Below are 21345 nucleotides of genomic sequence, written 5' to 3'. Positions count from 1 at the left end.
GGCGGGAAGGGAATAAAAGTGGCCTGAATTGGACCACTTATTATTTATTTATTTATTTATTTATTTATTTATATAGCACCATCAATGTACATGGTGCTGTACAGAGTAAAACAGTAAATAGCAAGACCCTGCCGCATAGGCTTACATTCTAATAAAATCATAATAAAACAATAAGGAGGGGAAGAGAATGCAAACAGGCACAGGGTAGGGTAAACTTAAAGGCCTCCGGCCTTGAGGAGAACCCCAAGACAATGAGCACGTTTTATTTATTGCAGTTTATGCCCCTCTCTTCCATTTGCCACCCATGTACTCTGCATATGTTCAGAAGCGCTCTCTGGGTTGGTGTTCATGACCAAGAGCACGTTGCATTTATTGCCATGTATATACCCCTCAATTCCATGTATGGGTACTCTGCATATGATCAGAAACACTCCCTGGCTTAAGTTGTTTCATGACAATGAGCATGTTTTATTTATTACAATTTATACACCTCTCTTTCACGTAATAAGGGACTCTATGTGTTTAGAAGCACTCTGTGGCTTAGTGTTTCATGACAATGAGCAGGTTTGTTTATTACAATTTATACCCTGTCTTCCATGTACCATCCATGTACTCTGCATATGTTCAGAAGTACCCTCTGGGTTGGTGTTCCATCATGAACATGAGCATGTTGCATTTATTACCATTTATACCCCTTCCATGTATGGGTACTCTGCATACAATCAGAAGCACTCTCTGGCTTAAGTGTTGCTTCATGACAATGAGCACGTTTATTTATTACAATTTATACCCTCTCTTCCAGGTATGGGGACTCCATATATGTTCAGAAACACTCTCTGGCTTAGTGTTACTTCATTTATTACAGTTTATACCCCTCTCATGTACGGGGACCGTATCTCACAACAACCTTATGTGGTAGGTTAGGCTGGGAGACCAGAGAGAGAGGGAGAGATCTGTATGTGAGTCAAGTGGCCCAAAGTCACCAAAATGGCAATTCTATACCCATTTACCTGAGAGGGACTGAGCCCCATTGAACTCAATGGGATTTACTTCAGAGTAGATATCTATGGGATTGCACTGCTAGTTGGCGGAGCGTGAGTTCAACCCTGGTGCTCTAATAAGTATGCTGCCGCATTTATTTATTTATTTATTTATATTTATTAATCTTTTATACCTACAGCTTCAGAAAGAAACATTTTCTCAGATAGTTGGGTTTACAAGATAAAAAAACAATAGCAAAGCAATAATAATGGTTCTGAAGACCATCAAGGGCCTGGGAGAGTTATTTCTGGAGTTCTACAATGCAATACCGTCCACTGAAAGCCTGTATACACTAGTTATTGTGGAACATGGGTGGGAGGAGCTGTTGCACCATGTCCTGCTTATTGTTACCATTCTAGCATGTTAGGACTCCACCACTTCACCCTCAGCTCATTCTGCTGCATATGCATATCCAATAATACTTGCAGTGCTGAGCGGAAATGCTGCTTGAACCCTCAAGGGTCTATAATATCCTTTGATTATTCAGGATTTATACAGGGCGGGCAGGGGGAACTCTCCTTGAGTCTCAGTCTCCTGGAAATTTGAAATGTGAGAGCTAAAAGAGAGCGCCCTCTCTTCCAACCCCCACTTTGCATCTTCCGACCTGATGTACCTGGACAGTACAATCAACATCTAGCCCCCCCTTGACCTCAAGAGTATTGAGGGTGGCAACATGGGTAGGACAAAAGGATGGGAATAGAATGGAAATAGGTAAGGGGACATGGGTGAGGTGACATTCTGAGACAGAAAATGGCAATAGGAAATGAAGGAAGTAACTTTTGATCTATTACAATGGAAGAGGGTGGCAGGGCTTAATTTGAGTCAGTCCTCCTCAAGGCTTGGCCTCAGCCCCCAGGAAGCAATGCCATGTAACACTAAGTGCTTCTGAACATATGAAGAGTGCCCTTCCTGTTCCTCAGCCATGCAGCATGTTACAGTTGGGGATGGACAGGGCATGTTTTCCAGGCATGCTCAAGTCCTGACAACATCATTCAAAGGTTAGGACATTTGAATCCCATCGTTCCTCCAAGGATCTCAGGGTGGAGTCCAAGGTGTTGCCCACCACTTTAGGCTCACAGTGACCTTGTAAGGTAGTTTAGGCTGAGAGGGCATGTGTGACTGGCTCAAGGTCACCCACTGGGCTTCATAGCAGAACAGGGATCATAGAATCATAGAATAGCAGAGTTGGAAGGGGCCTACAAGGCCATCGAGTCCAACCCCCTGCTCAATGCAGGAATCCACCCTAAAGCATCCCTGACAGATGGTTGTCCAGCTGCCTCTTGAATGCCTCTAGTGTGGGAGAGCCCACAACCTCCCTAGGTAGCTGATTCCATTTCATTGATTTGAAACTCTAGTCTCTCTAAGTCTAAAATATTCTATTCACTATATCACATGGTTCTCAATATTATCCTTGATTTATCCCTCATGTCTAAAATAGTCTCCTAACTGTACAGTGAGATTTCTTCTTGATTGAAGGAAGCTGAAGCTGTCTTTGACCTCCTCAACCAGGCAGAGAAATCAGTAGCGGTTGTGATAGTGACACAGCTTGAGTCTTTCAGATCAACTCTGCACTCATCTTGCTCTATCATGTCTGCCCGGGAGAGACCTATCAGGTTGAGGTGATTGCATCTTTTATTGGATTAACTTCTCTCATCTTCTGGGGCTGGCAGGGCAAAAAAATACCCCACATACTCACACTGAACAGATCAATCTACTCTGGGCAGTAGTTCTGATTAGGTTTACTGGGGGAATAGGACCACATTGATGGCCCTGTAAATCTGCACAGGTAGTTAGTTGGAAAACATTAGGCAAGTGCCCTCGAACAATTTGTAGTTGGGTGTACATTTGTAGTTTTAGACAGTGCTTAATTGATAACAAAAGAGTTGCTGAAGATCAAATATATCTAGAAATGCTGTCCACTGATCTGGCAGCCTTTCCTCTTAATCCCTAATTTGTAGATGCACTCTATAGTGAGCTGTGGGTAATGTTTGTATGAAAAGGCAAGATACAAATCTAAATACACAAACAGTTAAATGCAGGCAAATGCATTCTGTACCTGCTCAGGAGCATTGCCATTTATTCTTTGTATGTTTCAGGGTTGGACATCTGGGACTGAAAACAGCTGTCAGGGCTTGGTTTTACTGATATTTAAGCCCTGGTTCTGGATAATTTATTCCCAGGCAAGCTATAAAAATATTGCCAAAACATATAGGCAGGGGAGATTCTTAAGCTGCTTGTCAGGGGCTACCCTTGACAGTTCCCCATAGGTAAGTAGGGACACATCTTATCCCACTTAAGATGTGCCTGCATCATCCTGTAGGCAAGGTCTGAATTGCTTGTGTCCTTTCCCCCCATCAATCTCCATTTCTGGTCCAGCAGCTATGAAGTGTGGAGTCACATCTATCAGTTTTTTCTCTCCTGGGAAGAACCACGTACTTTTCTCTCCTGTTCTGGAGAGATAAGCCTTTACCATTTCTAATTATTTTAGTTTTTCTTGCACTATTCCTCTTTGCAACACTGGAGTGGAAAGTATCTCACATCCCCCCATGCCATGTTGGTTGCATGTTTAACATTTCTTTGTATTTGCTGTTGTTGTGATCTTCATGATTTCCCCTTTCTTTGGTCCTTCCTATGTGAAAACGCTTCTTTACCTGGGTAATGAAGAAAGTGGGGAATGAAGGATATTGTCCAATTCAGAATTCACTGTATGGTTAAAAGATCAAAACTGCTGCACAAAGCTTGCAGACAAGGTCTCTATTCCTCCCTCATTTTGGGCAGGGCTGGGCTTCTACTTTCAGGATAATAGTTTTTGCCTCTACTACCCTGATCTTAGGGTTTAAACAGCAGAATGATTTATTCCTGCAACTTTTATACAAAATAATATTAAAGGGGATAATCACACTTATTATTTATAAAGTGCCTCAAATTTTTAGGTGCTATCCAAAAATTAAAAGCTTAAGATGGATCTTATATCTAGGCTTACAATATAGTATGACTATATGAAGTAATGTGTATATCATACAATCTCTATATGATCACTAATTTGACAGGGTTAGTGATTGGTAATAATATTATTTTCAATAGCACACATAGTATGCTATTTGTAATTTTGCATTGCTGCTGTTTTTACCTGGTTGAGCTTTTATATTGTATTTTATATTATAGTTTTATACTGTTGTTTTGTACTTTGAATGTTTTTAATTTTTGTGAGCCGCCCAGAGAGCTCTGGATATTGGGCGGTATAGAAATGTAATAAATAAATAGTAGTGGGCAGTCATGCTAATCCAAACTTTAGTGATCAGCATTGATTTGCAATTTGTACCATGCTGTATTTCATCAGCCAGGGTTCCCGTATTTAAGGCAGTAATTTGCATCTGAATTCAGAGAGCTCATAATTCAAATAAAGTGCTTGTAAATCAGTTGGATCTGTATAAATTGTTGCCTTTTTAATGACTCTTTTAATGACCAAGCTTACTCAGTGTAGCTTGAACAACAGTTTCCATCTCTTGTGCATTCTGGTGTTGTCCTAATGTGTTTGAACTACTTTTATTTTTTGTTGTGTTGAAAGGTTAGCATTCCTTACTGAAAGAATGGGAAAAAGGTCATTGCTATATTTCATATTCTGTTTAATGTTTTCAAATAGGCAAAATTATCATCTTGGACCAACATGTAGTGGTGGGGGAAAATGTGCAAGCTTTCAGTTTGCACAGAATTCTTTAGGAACCTATGAATGATAGGAAATCAAATAGGGGGATGGGCTAGGGAACCAATGCTTCTTTTCTCTTTCTCTCTCTCATCCTTTTGAAGCAGTAGATGGCGCCATTTGATCTAACAGCCCCTCTCTAGAAGAATAGGATCCTGGGCATTAAAGATACTGCATCAGTGTTGTTAGGAGTCAGGGTTATACACTTAGTGCCAATCGGCATTTTTTTCAGTACACTTTTTGTTTTTGTTTTCAAGGGGTAAGCAGGGTCACAGGATTTTCAAATATCTGAGCTGCTTGCTATACTGTAAAACTGTTATGCAACTTCATTGTTAGGAGAAATGTACATCTTATGCATACCTATACCTAGTCAAAGATGTACTGGCCAGCCTGTGAAACCTATATAAATGAAACAGCCTATATAGAATTCATACCACCTTATTCAGCAAACTCGGAATTTCGTTGTTTACATGCCTCTGCTACTGACCTGAGTTACAGAGGTTTTTACCATGTAACCAAGACAGCAATACAACTTGTTAAGGATTCTGTTTGTATTCAGGCTTAGAAAAGCTGATTCATTATGTCCAAGGTCTAAACTTGTGTCACCTTATTGTGTAGATAAATAACCTGGGTGGCTTTGAGGCATGGCATTCTTTATGGGAACTGTATACTACCATCATAGTACATTAAATAAAAGCAGGTCCATGCATTGAAAAGATTACAATTTAACTCAGACAAGGGTAGTAAGGAATGAATGTAGAAAAAAAGCAGTTAGATATACTCATGTTTTGTTTCACTTGAAGAAGAGGACAAATATTTGGTATAACCTGAGGATGTTTATGGTTTTCCTGGTTTCTTGTTAAACTTATCACCTGGGAACATTCTTTCTATTAAGAATTCTGAGGGTTTCCTCTATCAACAGGCTGAGAAGGCTGTAGGAAAAATCTAAAGGAACTACTGAATATATTTTTCTCCAAGGTTTGGGAGAGGGGAATTAGGGAAAATTAGCCACTAAGGACAGAGAAAAGAGTAGGTGAACAGAAGTAGAGAGGGATCGAGAAGCTCTTTCTTCAGCTATCTCCTCCAGGTTTTGCTGTCTATTAGCAGGGCTGCCTTCAGAATTCTCAACTTGAAGAGGTCTCAGATGATTGAGTAAAACATGTAGCTAGGCTCTTAACTGATCAGGGTTAGTTTTGTGGGTCAGATTAAAAATAAAATAAAAGCATAAACAGTTATAGAAAGTATAAATCATACTGAAAGTGGAAAACACCACATATGTACAGAAATGGTGGATATTAATGTTTGTTCTCAGGTACTGTATACTCCAGAAGGAATGGTCTCTAGTATGGTGAGATCACTATTAATCTAAATGTCTTCTATTGGTACATACTTTAGAGATAAGTGCTCTTGAAGTAATTTATATAAACCGAATAAACCTTGGGACTGTCAGTCAACAAGGATTAAGAAGCATAGTATCTCTTTACTGTAATTGTATAGTCATTATTCACAGCAAAATGTTAGATTTCCTAAGCCTCTAATATGCAGGTGAAAGACATGTTATATGTGCAAATTATAGAACTTTACCACACAAATGCTCAGTTAAATATATATGTATGGTTTGTCCCCAAACTGCAATGGCTCCTCATGTTTCAGAATTCCAGTTTACATATTTAGACTGAAAATATAGCCTGGCTTATTTGTAATAATGTTCAAGAATGCATTACAGAATCAAGACGCATTTAGAAACACAGGAAGCTGCCATATGCAAGGTCAGAATGTTTGTCCATATAGGCTGATACTGTCTAGGATCTCACCTGCTACCTGTACCTTCAGCTTACTTTGGAAGAACTTTTCACTGCAGAATTTACACATAAGTAAGCCTACAATGCAGGACATTATTACTTGCCCAATAGTAAACATTTATTATTTACTATGTGGAGTGATTTTTGTCATTAAAGTACTTTTTGTCCCAGCCACGTCCCATTTTTCATATAAAAACTGAGCCAGCAAAACAGGCTTAAGTGCCTTTCTGACAGAACACATGTCCTTGTTTTGGGATGTTTTACTACCCCAAGATACAATGGGGTGGAAAAGCATTCCCAAAAGCAAGTGTTGAGTTTTTGTTAGTTATGATTCATGAATATTAATTAGAGCTGCTAGGTATTAAACCTGACATTCTGCATGTAGTTTTCCACCACTGAGCTATGGTCCCTCCTTTAAATTTGGCCTTGTATCTGTTAGAAAGTGGTTTTTTTGGAGATCTTAAAAACCTCCAAGAGAGAGTGGCTCTACCAGCTGTTTCAGATTACAAAATTCCTGCACTGAAAGAGAAGTTATGTAGGAACTTACATGCAAACTTGTATATAGAAAGAAGTTTAGATATGCTGACTTTTTGCTCACCAGTTCTATATCCACATTTATCTTATTAGGGCGTTTTATCAACTACTTGCCATAAAGAACACTTGGCTATGCACTTTCTAACTGCAGTTGTACTTCTACTGCTTGTGGCAAAATTGGTAAATATTACTACTGAGACCTAGACCATTGCAAAGAGATGAAACCCATTTCTTAGTTATTGGTGAAACAATCCAAGTAATTGTAACATACTTGTTACACCACCAACAAATATATCCCACAAAACTGTCAGTTTTATAATTACTTTGTGTTTAAAAGTGTTCTGCTGCAAAACACTTTTCAAGCATAGAAAAGCAACACTTTCTCAAGGGCTGTGAACTTCAATTTCTTCTAACGTTGGAAGTTCCATTTATTTTAGCTTAAGCTCAGCTGGTACAATGCTGAAAGTTCGGTTATGCATCTTATGGATATAAAAAACTACTCAGCTCAAATCTAAAAGATGAAAAACAGTATTCAAGAAAATATCAAAAATCCTTGCATCACTATTTTAAAAAAATCAAGGGTAGTCGTTCTCAAGCAGTGAACATTATTATACAAGAAATAAAACGTCTAAACTACTATAATTCAGCCACCCCATACTTTCGCCTCAAAAGTCTGCCACTTCAAAGTAAGAGAAGTCACACCATCAGCAGTCTAGCTGTACTCCTTTAATATTTCCTAAAACTTTCCCTGTGCATTGTCAGTGAGGGGGCAAACAAAATAGCCCACTATAAAGTTACTTCCTCTACATTTGGAGTGTATGGCAGGGGACTGTGCCCAGACCCTAACCACTACATTAATACGCAGTTATAGTGTTGCAACATGAAAACAGACTCTGCCACTATGACAACTAGAGGAGGAAAAATGAGCTCCAAGTCTGATACAAATGTGTACTCCCTTATTTCACTCTTGCTACTGTCCTATGAAGTGCCAAGGCTGGGGCAGAATGATGGAGTTCTGTGAAAGAGCACATGCTTTGCATCTGTCTAAATCAGTCTTTTCCAACCTGGTGCCTTTCAGATGTTTGGACTACATATGTAGAGTGCGAGCCTATTACTTCTCGATCTCTTGGCCACTTTCAATGCTGTTGACCATGGTATCCTAGACAACCTCTGAGAGTTGGGACAACTTTTATTTATTTTTACAATGGGAAACTATACCTTTTCTCCCTGCCATTGAACTGTGGGGTACCACTGGAGACTATTTTGTCTTCAATGTTATATCTATATGAAGCCACTGGATGTAGTCATTAGGCGATAAGGGGCAAGGTGTCACCAATATGCTGACAACACCCAGCGTTAGTTTGCTGTTACATCTGAACCAGGAGAGGCCGTGTATATTATGAACTGGTGCCTGCATGCAGATATGGGTTGATGAGGATAAATTGTAGCTGAATCCTGATAAGACAGAGATCTTATAGTTGGACAGTTCCTAGGTCCAGTAATTCGGGTGCTTGCCTATTCTGGACAGGGTTGCATTTCCTCTAGAAGCAGGTATTTAGTTTGTGAGTATGCCTGGATCTATTCTTGCCACTGGAGGCTCAGGTAATCTCAGTGTCCTGAAGCGTTCATTAATAACTATGCCTGTTCCTGGATAGGGATAGCCTAGTTACTGCAATCCATGCACTGGTAGCCTCCTGATTAGACTACTGTAATGTACTCTATGTGGGGCTGCCCTTGTACCTGTTTGAAAGCTGCAGCTAGTGCACAATGCAGTAGCTAAGGTGTGCAATGGAGCACCAAGCTATACACATATTACACTTGCATTAAAAGAACTGCTCTGATGCCTATTAGCTACTGAGCCGTGTTCAGGTTTTGTTGCTGAGATTCAAAGCCCTAAACAACTTGGGACCAGTATACCTAGCAGACCATCTTCCCCTATATACATCAAATTAACCCCTGAGATCATCTGAGGCAACCTTATTGGTCATTCCACAACCAATAGCATGTTGTCAGGCTACGGCATGTAAGCAGGTCTTTTCGGCAGTGGCACCTATCCTTTGGAATATTCTCCCATGTGTGATTGAAGAGATGGAAAGAGCTTTAGATGCCTTTTGAAGATATACCTTTTGCTCAAGCATTGTAATTGTGCTGCTCTGTTTTACTGTTCATCTAACATTTCTAATGTTTTTATTTTATTTTATACTAGTTTTATATTGGTTTTTATATTGCATTTTATGTACTTTTTATACAACCCACTTAGACATCTTAGAATATCAGTGGTATACAAGTGGTTTAAATAAATAAATAAATAAAATTAATAGACATGGTTTATTAGGAATACAGGGTAACAATTTCAAAGCATAATAAGTCATAAATAAAACTCTAAGAATAAAGGAACTGCATTACATAAAGTGCGTTTCAAACAGAATGGGATTCTCTTTGCTCATAGTCATGACAAATACAAAAAATTGATTTGGTACTGCAACATAGCTTCAGGTAAGATTACATGAAAAATGTAACATTGCCATAGTCCAGCCCTTAGTCAAAAGTCAATTTCGAAAGATCATATCACACAACACATTCTTTCCCAATCCATTCTTCAAGAACTTCACTTAGCGTAATTGGTCAAATGTTTTCATGATTAAGCTAAGAATAAGTCATGAAAAATTACTTCATTTTAGAAAAGCACAATTTAAAACGTTGAATTATATACCTGCATCTCCAGTTTTAATACATTAATAGATCTTTTGATTTTATTAGTTATTATGGTGTTTTTCCCTTCCAATTTAAAACTTTTCCTCTCACTTGATTGGATGCAAAGATTAATACAAAAATACGCAATCCAGAGCACTTCAGATAAAACACCCCGGAGTATAGTCAGAATAACATGAGATGTCTTGTCTCATCTGACAATTTGCTGGAGAGTAAATTATAAAAATGCAATTCACAATTTGGGAATGTATACGTGTCAGAGCTTAGTCATGTGGCACTAAAAGGATTTTGCTCACTGAAAATCAATTTACATATAACTTCCTTTTCATGAAACATTGTGCAGAAGAAAGTGAGTGTATGCAAACAATGGAATGCATGCAGCATGATCCCACTACTAAAGCGGAATTTACAGCTTTGTTAACTAAAGAGAAAACTGTAAATATATACAACCAATTACTGGAAGGCCATGTGAGATAGGCGTGATTTTAACACTTTACAAATAAATTAAAAACAATGCAACATTTACAAATAGCACAGTAAACAATACCCTCTTCCTATAGGCTCAAACAAATTTTAGACTGAGCCAACACTCCTTCAAGCTATTAAGGCATGTCACATAGCATCAAAATGGAACCGGTGAGCTTCTTGTCTTTTCTCTCTGTCATCTGCTTTCTGGAAAACAAAAACAAATATTTTCAAGAATTACACAAATACTTATGGTGGATGCGCTTTCTGTTTTGATCACTGGAGCTATAGATTCTCATGGAATGACTTGGTAATTTATCATGACAGAGATGATGGAAAGCTTGTTAAAAGCTTCAACAATTAGTACTTAAATAGACACCGTTTTAGAGGAGTAGTCTTTTCAGAAATGCTTGCCCGAGTTAATGATCAACTCTTTTTAGTATTAATGGACCAATGCTTTGGGCTGGTCTATTAAATGCTTTGCTAAGGACATAAAGTATAAATGGCATTGGCACATGAACTTGCTATCATGTGCACTGCATAAGTATGCTGAGATCTGAGGGACAGTTCCAAAGCTGCCACATCTGGTGCGCCTGTTCCAGCTCTGTTTTAGAAATGTTTCCCTCAAATGCTATTAATAAAGTGTCGCTCAAATGATCATTGTGGGTATAGCAATGCAGCTAGCATCTTTAAAAGTAAGGGGAAAACACACATTCCTAGGAAAGACACACGAAATATTTGTAGGCATATGACTGACATGGTCATGCTCTCAACAAAACAAGAAGCATATCGTAGTCGCCATCTAGGTCCAGGTGTGTCTTCATGTGCAGTCTGCTATCTTCCATATTCCCAGGACCATCTGTCCGGTACAAAACCGCCTATAAACATTCCTTTCTAGGGTTTACTAAACTAAGAACAAACTTACACCTGAAACTAAGGAGAATCTGTTGAACGAAGGGATGTGACAGTTATATCTTAAGGTGCTTTGCGAAAGTCTGCCCTCACCTACCTCACCCTTATCTGACAAGCTATTCTTGCTCTCTAAGAGCACATTGGGACTTCTTGTTGAATTGCCTATGCCCTTCTGGATTTTACTGTCAGGGCTTTATCTTTTGTGGGGGGAACAGTGCTGTTTTAAAGTGTTATCACACTCTAGCTCCTTGGCAGTAACATGCTCATGTCGCAAAAGCTCTCTCTCAGTCTATAAAAAACAGTCTGTGACAGGTCCCTATCTACCCTACCCTCGATGCCAGCAAATTCACACTGCATAATGCACTGCAGCCTCCCATCCCTGAATTTGCACCATTCAAATATTAATTTGAAGCCAGTTATATTCTCTCCCTTGCATGGCATTTTGAAAAGGTTGCCTACGAGACTTTTTCATTTAACACAAAAGTCCAAAACCAATATATTTTATGATTTATATGGATACATTTATCTGTTGTATCTTAACTCTTGCATGCAGAATTAAAAGACGTAACTTAACCTGTGCTTAATTTGAGCTATTTTAGAGCAAAACTGTTGGTTTTAAAGCCGTTCTACAGGATTTTAAGAAGTGAGGTGGTGTCCCACATGCCAACTTCCCCAAACACCCCTGATATCCCAGAATTATTTGCAGAAATATTTCCCAGAAATATTTTGCCAGGGTTCTTGACAACAGCCTTACTAATCTTTCTAAACATTTAACTAGGAACGACAGCAAGTCTAAAACACAATAATTTTAACAGTAATGATTACAGCTTGGCTAGGCAGCTTTGCTTATTGGCTATCCTGCTGGCTAGCTGTTAGCTGTGAATAGAGAGCCATATGAGAAACTAGGACACACTATTCTTTTGTGGCATGAAAAGAAGCTTTTCAAATGGCTTCTGCAGATCAATGCATTTCTACAGAGTAAAACAGTCAGTTTTGCTCATGGTAAAACGCCGCAGTTTTGAAGCTTGTCAATAAAAAAACAAATCAAAAAGCACCTCAGCAAGGATACAATTCAGAGGGCTGAAATCTCTTTGTATTGTAGCCCAACTGAAAAAAGGAAGTGTGGTTTAAATTTCATTCACTGAGAGAGCCACATTGTCCAGGGTACCGTTCAGTTAAACTGTAGGCAGAGCAAGATGTACAAGGCTATGGTCGCACAGACACTTCCAGCTTAACAACGCTTTAAGGCACCTTTACACCTGTTCTTTCCCCCACAGAAGCCTGCTACAGTCAATTGAGGTGGTAGAAGTGACTGTACCACTGTGGAACGCAGAAGGCAAAAACCATTTTTGAATGGTCTTTCAGTTAAGGCAAATAATAATAATAAAAAACTAGCACAATGGGGAGAAAGGTTCTGGTGCTGCCATGCTCTGCATTTCTATTTGATGGGTTTGAAAAAGAAATACTGAGGTGCATTAAAACTTGCAATCTTAAGTGATACAATATACTGCTAATGAGAGATAGAAAAAAGCCGACACCAATAAATGAGATTAAATAAGCCACAACTTTATTGAAGTACCATAGTATACATGCATTGGCGAAGACCAGTGTGGAAAGGGTAGTTTTAACCCCTCCCCTATGATCTGCTCATAGAGGCTGGCTAATTGGAACGCCTCTTTGGCACCACAAAGGTATAGCTCAGGCCCTGATGGGTGGTAACCTGTTCCCTACGTAGGAAGAGACAGGAATGAAGTGGCTACCCATATTATCTGCTTACAGCTCTGCTAGGAAGTAGCCTATGCTTACAGTCTTAGGCAGCCGCTCCATTACAAGAGTCCTGTGGGTGTCCTGCTGTCCCCATCTCAGCCAAGATGGACCTGCTGGACACCTTCCCATTCTAAGGCCTAATCTAGACCAAGCAGGATATTGCACTATGAAAGTGATAGGAAAGAAGTATATAAGAGGCAGGAGCTACATTACTGCTTTATAGTGGTATTGAAGTTCATTGACACAGATCATATACCGCTTTCATACTGCTATATCCTGCTTGGTGTGGCTCCTACCTTCTATAGACCGCTTTCATAGTGCAATATCCTGCTTGGTATTGTTTAGGCCTAAGAGTAGCTCTGTACACTATTCTACAGAAAATACAGCAAAGGAAAACTGGAATATTTTCATAAGAACAAGTTCCCCCAGGTGGAAAATTTATTGTGTGTAAACAATATAGAAGTATAACACACCCTATTGAATAACTTCCATAGAAGTACCTAATGTAGAGCAAAATCCTCTCTCGATAAGAACCAAAACTATGATTTATACTATTCCATGCCATTCTCCTCTAAGACAAAACTCAAAGGCCACAAAGCTTTTATCTAAACTTGCCTTATCCCATCAGATCACTAGTATATCTAGTCTACTACTGCCTACTCTGACAGGCAGCGGTTCCCTGAAGCCTCTGGCAGACATCTTCAGCCTGCTATCCAGTATCTTTTTAACTGGAGAAGATGGAGATTGAATCTGGGGCAGTCCGCATGCTCTGCCACGGAGCTATGATTCATTGCACCACACACACTAGTGTTTTCCCAGTTGGTTAGTGAGAAAATTACTTGAAATCATCCTGTTCAAAATGGTAACTTTCCCCCAAATAAGGGGCTTAGTAAAAAAGGAAGGAATTCTCAGAGTTCAGTTCAAAATGTTCTATGGTCTTAACTTGTAAGAAAGACAAACATTTACAACTAATCAAGCTTACCTTCTCTTGCCAATGCAATATGCCGATTATTGCCAGGATGAAGACACAGACTCCAATTAGAGCAATAGCTGTTAGCAATACAATATTACTTGGGGTCAGGTAGAGTTTGGCACTCCAGCTGTGAGAAAGAGGAAAATCCAAGGAAACATCAGCATTCTCGTCTATACAGCTGGCAAGATAGGCCACATATATTATGAAAAGCAGAATTATAAGATGCATTATTGGCATATTTGATATAGGAGTTTACGGTGCGTAAAGTAATATCATCTCTCTGATCCCCTGCATGGCACGTCTGTCAAGTCAGAGTAACATTTTGACTTGTATTTTCATGTGTTGACTTACTGCAAAGTTGATGTTTGCTTTTGGAAGCAGAGACAATAAATAGAATGATTTGGGCAGCAGGAGGTAGCAGGGAGAGAAGATAATCTTCTGTCTCAGTTTCAGGGTGAGAAAGGCTGCATGATTCAGGAATGAACTATGATATGAAGCAGTACAATAAGGAGAGGCCGATAGGTTTACTTCTCTACCTCTTCTTTAACTGGGCTTTTATGTACAGAAATTTACACTGCAGTAAAATTTCTTTCAATGGCCTCAGCAGAGAAGAAAATTGGTTATGTGTACCAAAATAGAGAAAGGCAACCCTATCAAACATCCTTACAAATGTCACTTTCCAGGCTATGCTGTTACGCTTCAAGTTCATATGGTTACATCACAGGATGCTAAAGTTTGGATTGTGAATATCTATCTCAAATATGGCTAAAATGGTGAATTGACTTTGGAATCCAGAAATCTTACCATAGGAAACTAGTATGCCTATGAATTCTTTAATTATCTTCCTGGGGGGGAATAAAACATAAAAGGACTGGAAGTGCTATTGTGGTGTGTGTTTAATTGCTTGGCAAATGGCTCGATTGATTATTGGAAGTTCATAAACAGTAAGTCGATGCACAGCTGCAAGACAGCATTTAGCCCATCATATGTCATCTTGCTCTTTTCACAGAGCACAGGCTGTTTGATATTGATTTGACTTAATGTGTTTCAGCAAAATGAAGTCTAGCTGCCCCGTTCATGGAGAGTAGTTTCAACTCAGGCATAGAGAAAATAACACCTTGATAATACACCATTCAGAAGATCATTTTAGGTATCTTTTCCAACCCCTCTCCCCCTTCTTTGAGCATGTGGTGGTGTGTTAGGAGGGACCAACTATCTGCTTCTGGAATCTTTTCTTTAGGTTTTGTTGTGGAAAGGAAGTATTGGGTCTCTAGGATTAATAAAGACCCAAGTTCCTTTTGCAAAACACCACCCCAAAGAACCAAACACTAGTTCTTCTCTGCAGCTTTCTGCAGAATTGTACACTAGATTCCCTTCCATTTTAGAGACTTACTTGAAAGAGTATATTTACCACCTTGCCCCTTACACAAAGGAGGCCCTATTAATAGTATGTTGTTCGCCTGACTTTGTGGTTTATCTTGGAAAACCTAATTAATTTCATAGATCATAATTAGACAGCAATAAAAGCTTTGGAGACTTGTTACCAATGTGATCAATGCATTTACTTTTGAAATCCTGCCAACTTTGTTTTAGTTGATTTACACTGAACAAACAAAAATGAACTATTTTGGGTTCAGATTTTCTAAAACAATCCTGTTTTCTTCAGGATTTGGGCATATGTGAAGGGTCGTGGGGGTTAGCTATAAGGATGTAAATCCATTACCAGAGCTAGGAACGGGGCCATTTCACACACAGTTGAATATTATCAACTGAGAGTGAGCACGTAATAAATGATGAAGTCATTCCTAATAAACTGTTATATTGTGATAAAACTGAAGTGGCTCATTCACATATGCAAGTCCCGACTTGGTCAAATGTTGAAACATGCATGTGTGAATCACCCTAATGGGATTAAATTAGTCCATTTATAGCATGGTGCTGCAGTTCAAGTTGTTAACAGGTCAGGCCTCTTCAGTGTTGGTAAAATAATGTCGAAGGAAAGATACATTGTCAAAACCCTCAGCAAATTAATTTCCATCATACTTCAAATCAGCAGCCATTATTTCCCCCCCCCTCTGTTTTTAATTTATATCTGTATTCTAAACTGAGCATCTCTCATTTAGGTTACCAGGCAGAACGGGAAAAGAGAAGATGCAGGAAAAAACGTGGACAGATTTGCCTACTATATAGAACTAGTCATTTTTCCTTTATCCCATATTCTTCTGTATTGGTTTAATGATGTTCTTCATAGGCACATCTTTTGCATAACCTTGCAGGTTAATAACTCTGTAACTTGCCCTTATTGTCAGTATTTTTTTTTTTACACAATATCCAAAGTTATAGCAAAGAACAATTTACCATTTATTGTCTATGACTCAAACACAATTGATATTTGTACATAGGATGAATTTGTAAGCCCTTTAATTTAAGAATTGGGGTACAACACAATTCTCTCAACTGCCATGGGATTATTAAAAAGCAAGAAAGCACCCTCTCCTTCCATTTTTTCAAATGCAGCTGGTTTATTGCAAAAATTAATAAAATCATGAGCTCTTTACCAAAAAGCATGGTTTTGTTTCAGGATTATAATAAAGATTTATTGACTATTGATGTCAGCTTCTGTGATCAATAACTCTTGAAACAGACTGAAAACTGAAATCAATATGAGTTTTATAAGATGCATAAATTTTGGACAGCATTCCCTCAGAAAACACCAGGAGCAAAATAAGAGATTAATGATTAAAATTCATTCGTAAGAAGAAGTGGCGTTACACTGAAATCTTTTAAAATCTCAGCACCAGGATATACTTGATGCTAATTAAAAGGAGCAATATCACAGCTCACTGCATTGCTTTGACTAAATGAGATGTTGTAACAGTCTCCCTCATGATTCTTATTGTATCTGGATTCAGTAGACCTTGAACAGGATTACAGAGTTAACTGAATGCTTTTAGATACTTTCACATCGGGGTCAATAACATGATAGGTTTAATGTATTTAGTGAATATCCTGTGATGCAGCAAGACATATTACTTTTATCTATATCAATTTTCATATCTACAGTACAGTATTTCTAAAAGTAATTTGTTATTCTTCCACCTGTAATGCATAGCAAGATGTTGACTGGGTGGAGAACAAGCAGTTAAATTTGTTCCACTCTTTCCACTATCTTGCTGTGCACTTACAAATTGGATTTAGTCTTGGTTTGTCCCCTTTTGGACCACATAAAATTACAGCTTTGGGGGGGGGGGCAGTTTCTTAGTTATGCAACTCTTTAGGTAAATTCCTCAATCTTCCCACAGTTGTGATATAATTATTGGTTATTTGATAAATACTGTATTTTGCACAAATATATGTTATGCATGTCTTTTTCAATACTAATGAAAAAAATAAGGCCAGAGCTGCTCCCTTTGCCATAAATATAAGGGCAAAGCCTCTTCCTGCAGCTATTGGCCAGTTCAAATGGATTATAGACATCTAAGATGGGTCGCAAGTGGCTAGTCCCTCCTGATTTTAAATTCTTCGCACATGTTTCCTGTGTAGTGTGAGAGAGGCTTTCCCCTGGTACTAGAGCCTATGATTGCTGCTCCAGTAGAAGCTGCAGTCCAGGGTCCCAGTGCCAGCCATAAGCCTGTTCCCATGCAGTGGAATATGGGATGTTGTCCTTAGTTTGTGACTGTTCAGGTTTTATTTCACCATTCTTAAAATATGCACCACTTTACGGCCTCAACTATCTTCGCTACACCTCACATTGTGTTTTTACTGTATGGCAGTAATCCCACAGGTGCATGTAAGAGAGCTAAATATAGGCCGCCGCCACCTCCAAGAGAGGTACAGATCTTGGCAAGCTGCTCCTGGAGCTGTGCCATTCTTGGAAGCAGCAATGCGCATTCTCCCTTCAATTTTTACACTCTTGTGTTGTAGAAGCAGGTTCGTTCCAAGATGATATCAACTCTCCCTAATTTGTATGGAAACACGATCAAAGCTCTAGTTCATAACTACAGCGCAGTCTGCTTGCCTTAACATCAGTCAACACTATTGACATGTAAATTGCTCCTTCGCTTCACAGTTGTAAACGCCAGTCTGATGCAGAGGGTAGTACAAAACTCCCCGGGAAGCAATAGCTTCATCCTGCTTTCTTACAAGTGCAATGACAGGTCATTTTTGCTCAATCATCTGTCCAGCTGATGGCAATTAGGGAGATTTTGCTCCATTAGGTAAACTTCTTGAATTTTAGGATGCACGCTTAGTGGAAGGAATCATTTCTGCCAGTAGAACAGCTAGTGGATTCTAATATCAGCTAGTGGATTCCAGGGCAAATACTTTGGGGGTGGGATGGGGGAAACAACCAAATCATCACTCTGGCTTTAGTTTTTCTTGTCTTGTTCATTCTTTTTTTTTAATATGAAATGAGTGTTAGAAATATTCGTTGAGGGGGACAGGGTGTGTATCAGCGTATGTGTGTGTGAGAGAGACAGGCCCAGTTCAGACAACATGTTAGTCAATGCAGTGTGAAAACTCCACTCAACAGTTGAGCTTTTAGGGGATACTCCCCACACAACATGTTCTAACTCCACTGCTGTGTGGCTGTGGGCTACCATGGAGTTGAGTAAAATCCATCGTGATGTTTGACTGACAGTTCCTCTGCCTCTCTCCTCCCTTGGCTCTCCCACTGGTATCCCATTAACCATTGCTCTGAAAAACAATCCTGGTGGCTCTCCTAGAGCAGCACTCCCTCCTTTGGCTGCTCTTGCCAGAGAACTCTGTAGTCATCGGGAAAAGTCAACTCAATGCAACAGAAAACTCCATGGAGTCTGCCACACAACCACCGTTGAAAAACATGTTGTCTGAACTGAGCCAGACAGAACTGGTTGACACGACACGATAAGCCACGGTGGGTTGCCGCCAAGGGATTTTCAGGTACCTTGTCGTGTCATCCGAACTTGGCAGGGCGGCTTCATCATGGGATGTTGGGGACAGCAAGAGTGGTGAAACCACCTGCTATGAAATGTGCATAATTTCCCCCTCTGCTTTACAGCTCTGCCATGAAGTTTACATTTTTATTTATTACATTTTTATACGGCCCAAGAGCCGAACATTTACTGATCCACCTCACTGCTCTGCCTTGAACTTTGCGAATCTTTACTTATTTATTTATTTATTTATTTATTTATTTTATTTAAGGATTTTTATGCCGCCATTCAGCCAAAAAAGGCTCTCACGGCGGCTTACAAAAGTATTTCTTGACAGTCCCTGCCCACAGGCTTACAATCTAAAAGACACGACACAAAAGGAAAGGGGATTGGGAGGGAGGAGGAGGGGGGAAAGGAAAGCAAATTCAGGCACTACAATCTTAGTTGGAAAGTTCAGCAGTTACAGGTGACAGCAGGAGGGAGGGGGCTCTCAGCCGGAGCTGGACCCAGGCACGGTGGAGAGGTGCCAGGCTATATACCATCTAGCAGCTAACAACCAAGACCGGTGAAGGGAAGTGACAAGCAAGGCTGGGCTGGGGAGGTGAAACTGGCTGGTGACTGCAGGAAAATAAGCTTTTTGGGCAGGTGTGGTTACTTTAGTAGTAAACGAAGCAGCCTTAAAACAAAACAAAATGCGGTTTGCTAGCAAGGCAAGCTCTGAAGTGCAGGATGAAATTGACACGTGCTTTAATAAGAGGGGGCAATCAGTACACTGGACTAAATAGCATGCAGGAGGCCTTGAGCTCCTGCACACTTGAGCAAGACAAAATTAATTTTTTTTAAAAAAAAAAAATTATGGACACGTCACGTTTACTTATAAGGGCTCAGAATATCATATATGCATTCAGCGATCTGATGCAAGGGGGGAGGAGTCCCTCTCCTGAGCAGGCAACCTCAGCAGACAAACTGCAGAAACGGTGCTGATGTAGGAAACCAGGAAATGAGGATTTCTGCTGCAAAGGGACCTGGGAGTGAGCGAGAGGACTAAGCGGAAACAACACACAGAAAGCTGCAGAGTGCCCAATCCTCTTTCAGGGGTAACAGGGGTTACTGAGCGAACAACCAACCCATGGTGGCTTATTTCCAGGGTGGCTTAGCACGATGTGAGAATGTGCTCAAAGAGAAAGAAAGAAAGGTACTATTTCACGTTCCGAAATCTCTAGAATGAAATGATAAAAAGGAAATGTACTATACAACTGGCATGAACAGAAAATTCAAGCAATCAGGACATGTGCCTAAATGAGGCAAGGGTAGCGATTCTCTACAGCAGGGGTGGGGAACATGTGGCCTCCAGATGTTGCTGGACTGCAACTCCCATCAGCCCCAACCAACATAGCCTATGGTGAGGGATGATTGTAGGAGTTACAGTCCAACAACATCTGGAGGGCTACCTATTCCCAGGCCTTGCTTTACATCTTTCAGTAAAAGAAAAGAAGTGTTTTTCATATTGTTTGAATTTCTTCTGGATAGAGGAATCGATAATGCATTTGTGTCCACTTGTATCGCCTTCGTGAGAGACATAAACAGAGTAAAAAACTAGTGATTTCTCTTTAAAAAGTAAGGGAAGGGAGACTCAAATTTATCAGCACAGAACCTGACGGTTTTCTCTTTGCCCCTGCAACCTTGTAAGTAAGTGCCACAAGAATTATTGGCTCATAAAATATTTTGCTTGCCCACCTAGCTCATATCTGTCCATGGTAGTCAAGTTAAAGGGAAACTGTATTTTCCTGGTCATCTAGAGGCAACCCTTACTTGCCACAGGTGACCTACAACCTGTTTTATACCCTCAGGCTATGACAGATTGTTCATGGCTAAATAAAAATAGTTTCTATCTTACAGAGGCACTTCAAGATCAACGCAGCTACACACATGCATTGTATATATTCAATTGGTAAGCTAACATTTAATTTTAGTTATGTTATTTTAATTTTTTAATTTGTATGATTGCAGCTTTGATTTTTTTCTCTCTGCTGTTGCAAGTCACTTGAAACACTTTGAGCCCCCTCCCTCCTGCTACCAACTGTCTCTGTAGAGGCCACCAGTGAGGGAGGAAGCAGCAGCCAGGCACCTCTCCATCGTGCCTGGGTCCAGCTCCAGCTGAGAGCCCCCTCCCTCCTGCTGCCAACTGTCACTGCTGAACTTTGCAATTAAGAATCTAGTTCCTGAATTTGCTTTTCTCTCCCCCCCCCACTTTCCTCCCAATCCCCTTTCCTTTTGTGTCATGTTTTGAAGATTGTAAGCCTGTGGGCATGGACTACCTTAAGAAATATTTTTGTAAGCCGCCTTGAGAGCCTTTTTGGCTAAAGGGTGGCATAAAAATGCTAAAATAAATAAATAAATAAATAAATAAATAAATAAATGTGGCACATAATATACATGGCACCCACAAAGGGAACAGAAAGGAGAAAAAACTGGGCAAAGTAGATGTCAATGTGGAAGAACTCCTTTAAGCAAGCTTTTCAC

At 39.7% G+C, this 21345-nt stretch overlaps 2 protein-coding genes across 2 annotated transcripts in view; both read right to left on the bottom strand.

The window, feature by feature from the left end:
- The window catches only part of DNAJA2 (DnaJ heat shock protein family (Hsp40) member A2), a 99446-nt gene extending 80220 nt beyond the window's left edge, over positions 1-19226 (bottom strand). Inside the window, exon 1 of the mRNA XM_063141246.1 lies at positions 19219-19226. The gene's annotated coding sequence lies outside the window, so the exon portion shown is untranslated. The remainder of the gene's footprint in view (positions 1-19218) is intronic.
- ITFG1 (integrin alpha FG-GAP repeat containing 1) overlaps positions 9390-21345 on the bottom strand; it is a 113618-nt gene continuing 101662 nt past the window's right edge. Inside the window, exons 17-18 of the mRNA XM_063141244.1 lie at positions 13919-14036; positions 9390-10464 (exon numbers count right to left, since the gene is read on the bottom strand). Coding sequence (XP_062997314.1) covers positions 10405-10464; positions 13919-14036 — 178 coding nt within the window. The 3' untranslated portion in view covers positions 9390-10404. The remainder of the gene's footprint in view (positions 10465-13918; positions 14037-21345) is intronic.

This window comes from Elgaria multicarinata, chromosome 14, assembly GCF_023053635.1.
Source record: "Elgaria multicarinata webbii isolate HBS135686 ecotype San Diego chromosome 14, rElgMul1.1.pri, whole genome shotgun sequence".
In the NCBI taxonomy this organism is placed as follows: domain Eukaryota; kingdom Metazoa; phylum Chordata; class Lepidosauria; order Squamata; family Anguidae; genus Elgaria; species Elgaria multicarinata.
This window is presented reverse-complemented; position numbering and strand designations above follow the sequence as displayed.